Source organism: Aplysia californica, unplaced genomic scaffold (genome assembly GCF_000002075.1).
Source record: "Aplysia californica isolate F4 #8 unplaced genomic scaffold, AplCal3.0 scaffold00315, whole genome shotgun sequence".
In the NCBI taxonomy this organism is placed as follows: domain Eukaryota; kingdom Metazoa; phylum Mollusca; class Gastropoda; order Aplysiida; family Aplysiidae; genus Aplysia; species Aplysia californica.
The window spans coordinates 590,153-593,585 of NW_004797585.1; the positions used below are offsets into that span (position 1 = coordinate 590,153).

The following is a 3,433-nucleotide window of genomic DNA, read 5'->3' on the forward strand; positions in this document are numbered from 1 at the left end:
TTTTGTTTGAGTAAAATGAAGCGCATCGACACTTTGGTGATTATAATTCAGTCGGTCTTGAAAACAGCAAGACAGACAGAAACAATCAATTAAGAAGGTTAAGAAATTGGACCACCTCCAACTATCCTCTTCAGTTGCAGGAAGTCCCAAAACAAAAGCAGCGACAACAGTAACAACAACAATAACAACAACAGCAACAACAAAAATAACAATAACAACAATAACGACAACAAAAACAAACAAACAACAACAACAACAACAACAGTATTTGAATAGACCACGTGCATAAGGGAGACGGTGCGTGAACTGATGTTGGATGTAGGGGCAGAGCAAGGGGCGTGGGTCGTTAATCGTGAAAAGGTCTCATACGTTATTTGCACTAAGGTTGGTGTTCTTCATCTCATCATGACAGTGTGAGTGAGTGAGTGAATGAGTGAGTATGTGTGTGTGTGTGTGGGGGGGTGTAAGTGAGTATGTGTGTGTGTGTGAGGGTGGGTGTGTGTGTGTGTGTGTGTAAGTGAGTATGTGTGTGTGTGAGTGTATGTGTGTATGAGTGCGTAAGTATGTGTGTGTAAGTGAGTGTGTGGGTGTGGGGGGGGCTTTGTGTGTGTGTGTGTTTGTGTGTGTGTGTGTGTGTGTATGTGTGTGTGTGTGTGTTTGCGTGTGTTCTCAAATACAAAAGCAATCCGAATTAAAAAGTATATATACTACAAACTATTGGGGTCATTAGCGTATAGAGATGACAAGCGGGTGGTTGGTGGGTGCCCTTAATTGTGTGGTTTGTTATTTCTGTCATTATCAAACAGTCATCGTCAGTTTCTCTCCCTCTTCTTATTTTAATTCTCTGCACTTAGAATCTACATTATGACATGTTTGTGTTCCAAGTCTTGTAATAAGGCAAAATCCAGTCAACCAACAGACAGACGGCTGTATGTAAAGACCCCACAAAGTGTTACCTCCTTTCCGACGAAGAAGCTGGTGCCGTTCTGTTTGAGAAGCCTCTCAAAGTACCCGAAGTAACGTTGTGTGTCTGGTCCCTTACAGCTTTTCAGCAGCTCCGCCTGGAAAGAACATCAGGTACAATACGACAACAGGAGAACGATGATAATCATAATATACATTAAATTCCCTGTATTTCTTTTTAGAGCCATTCTGATTGATACTGAGAATTTCACTTCTAAATAGTTAGATATAAGCAAAATTGAAACTGAACCCGCCTGTTAAGTTAATAATATTAATTATACATCGGAAGATATGGGCTCTTTGCTGTCGTGAGTTTCTGTTAATGTACATACATACATACATACATACATACATACATACATACATACATACATACATACAGACATACATACATACAGACATACATACATACAGACATACATACATACATTTATACATACAGACATACATACATACATACATACATACATACATACATACATACATACATACATACATACATACATACATACATACATACATACATACATACATACATACATACATACATACATACATTTTGACTTCAGAGACTATATACGAAGTCATTATTGGTTCAGTTATAATCTAATACGGGGTGCCCACTCCGGCTGGATCGGGCCGATCGCCGGACTTGATAGTCTGAAACTGAAAACAAACACATCTGTTTCTTGAGGCGATCGAGTCAGACGATCGGCCCGATCGGCCGATCCCATCCGTAGTGAGCACCCGTATAAGCTTTTAGAATTCGCTCACCTTCTTATCTTTATCTGCTTCGAGGAAAACTTTCCCCGATATGTCGAGATAATCCGAAATGAGGTTCAGCAATTGATCAATTTGAAGACATTCTATGTCGCTTTTCCCGTAGTAACCTGGAACATTTCATAAGTACTGATACGAAAATAAAACAGTTTCTTTCCTAATTAAAAACGTGAATAAACGTAATACATGTAATATGAAATTAATATTATTAAACTAAGAGTTTACAGAGAGGATTTCTTCCCAGAACTGATGAAAACACTATATCATTATGACTCTCGTCACATCAGAAAGAAAAAAAGAAAGAAAGAAAAAAAGAAAGAAAAGAAGCAAAAAAACCCCACAAAGCCTATGACGTGGGAGGTTGGTGGGTGCTCTGAAGTAGTTTGTATACATCTATTGCCCTCACCACTCCTTCTTCCTTTATAAGTTACTGATCTTTATAAGTAAAACAACAATAATTAAAACAACCCAAAGTTCTTCACACTTTCCTGTACATCCGACCGTCGAAAAGTACTGTCTCAGGCTGGTTGTAAATGTTTTAGCGTCTCCAACGGTATGAAATAGATTCTTAAGGAGGCGACTGCTTAGGCCTTGTCTGAGACGGTCAAACCCGGTTATATGTATCTACAAGTATCTACAAGTAACTACAAGTAACTACAAGTAACTACAAGTATCTACATGTAACTACAAGTAACTACAAGTAACTACAAGTATCTACAAGTAACTACAAGTATCTACAAGTAACTACAAGTAACTACAAGTAACTACAAGTAACTACAAGTATCTACAAGTAACTACAAGTAACTACAAGTAACTACAAGTAACTACAAGTAACTACAAGTAACTACAAGTATCTATAGGTATCTACAAGTATCTATAAGTATCTACAAGTAACTACAAGTATCTACAAGTATCTACAAGTATAACTACAAGTAACTACAAGTAACTACAAGTAACTACAAGTAACTACAAGTATCTACAAGTATTTACAAGTAATTATAATAAATAACTACAAGTAACTACAAGTAACTAATGTACAAGTAGCTATAAGTAATTATAAGTAACTGCAATTTGCCATAAGTAACTAGAAGTACTATAAGTATATATTTGTACTTATACGTAACTATAAGTAACTATAAATAACTACAATTTGCGATAAGTAACTATAAGTAACTATAAATAACTACAATTTGCGATAAGTAACTATAAGTAACTATAAATAACTACAATTTGCCATAAGTAACTATAAGTAACTATAAATAACTATAATTTGTTATAAGTAAATATAAGTAACTATAAGTAGCTATACGTAACTATAAGTAACTGTAAGTAAATTAAGTTATTGAAAACCACTGTAAGAACAAGCTGCCAGCTTACCATACTGTCTGGCGAAGTAGACCGCGATGGCGATTGACTGTGCATAGGTCTGTCCGTCTATCTCCACCCAGGGGGCCGTGCCAAAAGGAGATTCTAGAAAAGATATGGGAAGGCATGTTTGAGACTTTCAACAATCTGTGAAATAGAAAAGAAAGAAACAAACGAGCTAACAAAACCCAGCGTGGTGACCAAAGTTTAACTCATTCAAAGTAAGTCTGAGTGGGAAGAATAACACATTTCTCTTACAACTTCCTTGACCGTCAGCAAGACAGCAAGACGTCTTTCTATCATTGTGACACCCCCCCCCCCCCCA

General features: G+C 36.8%; 1 protein-coding gene and 1 long non-coding RNA gene across 2 annotated transcripts in view; both read right to left on the bottom strand.

Moving 5' to 3' along the window:
- The window catches only part of LOC101856818 (glutathione S-transferase-like), a 4,628-nt gene extending 1,648 nt beyond the window's left edge, over positions 1–2,980 (bottom strand). Inside the window, exons 1-3 of the mRNA XM_035970741.1 lie at positions 2,971–2,980; positions 1,738–1,853; positions 957–1,061 (exon numbers count right to left, since the gene is read on the bottom strand). Coding sequence (XP_035826634.1) covers positions 957–1,061; positions 1,738–1,853; positions 2,971–2,980 — 231 coding nt within the window. The remainder of the gene's footprint in view (positions 1–956; positions 1,062–1,737; positions 1,854–2,970) is intronic.
- A 140-nt stretch (positions 2,981–3,120) lies between these two features.
- The window catches only part of LOC118477957, a 2,309-nt gene continuing 1,996 nt past the window's right edge, over positions 3,121–3,433 (bottom strand). Inside the window, exon 2 of the long non-coding RNA XR_004858711.1 lies at positions 3,121–3,213. This is a non-coding gene — a long non-coding RNA (uncharacterized LOC118477957). The remainder of the gene's footprint in view (positions 3,214–3,433) is intronic.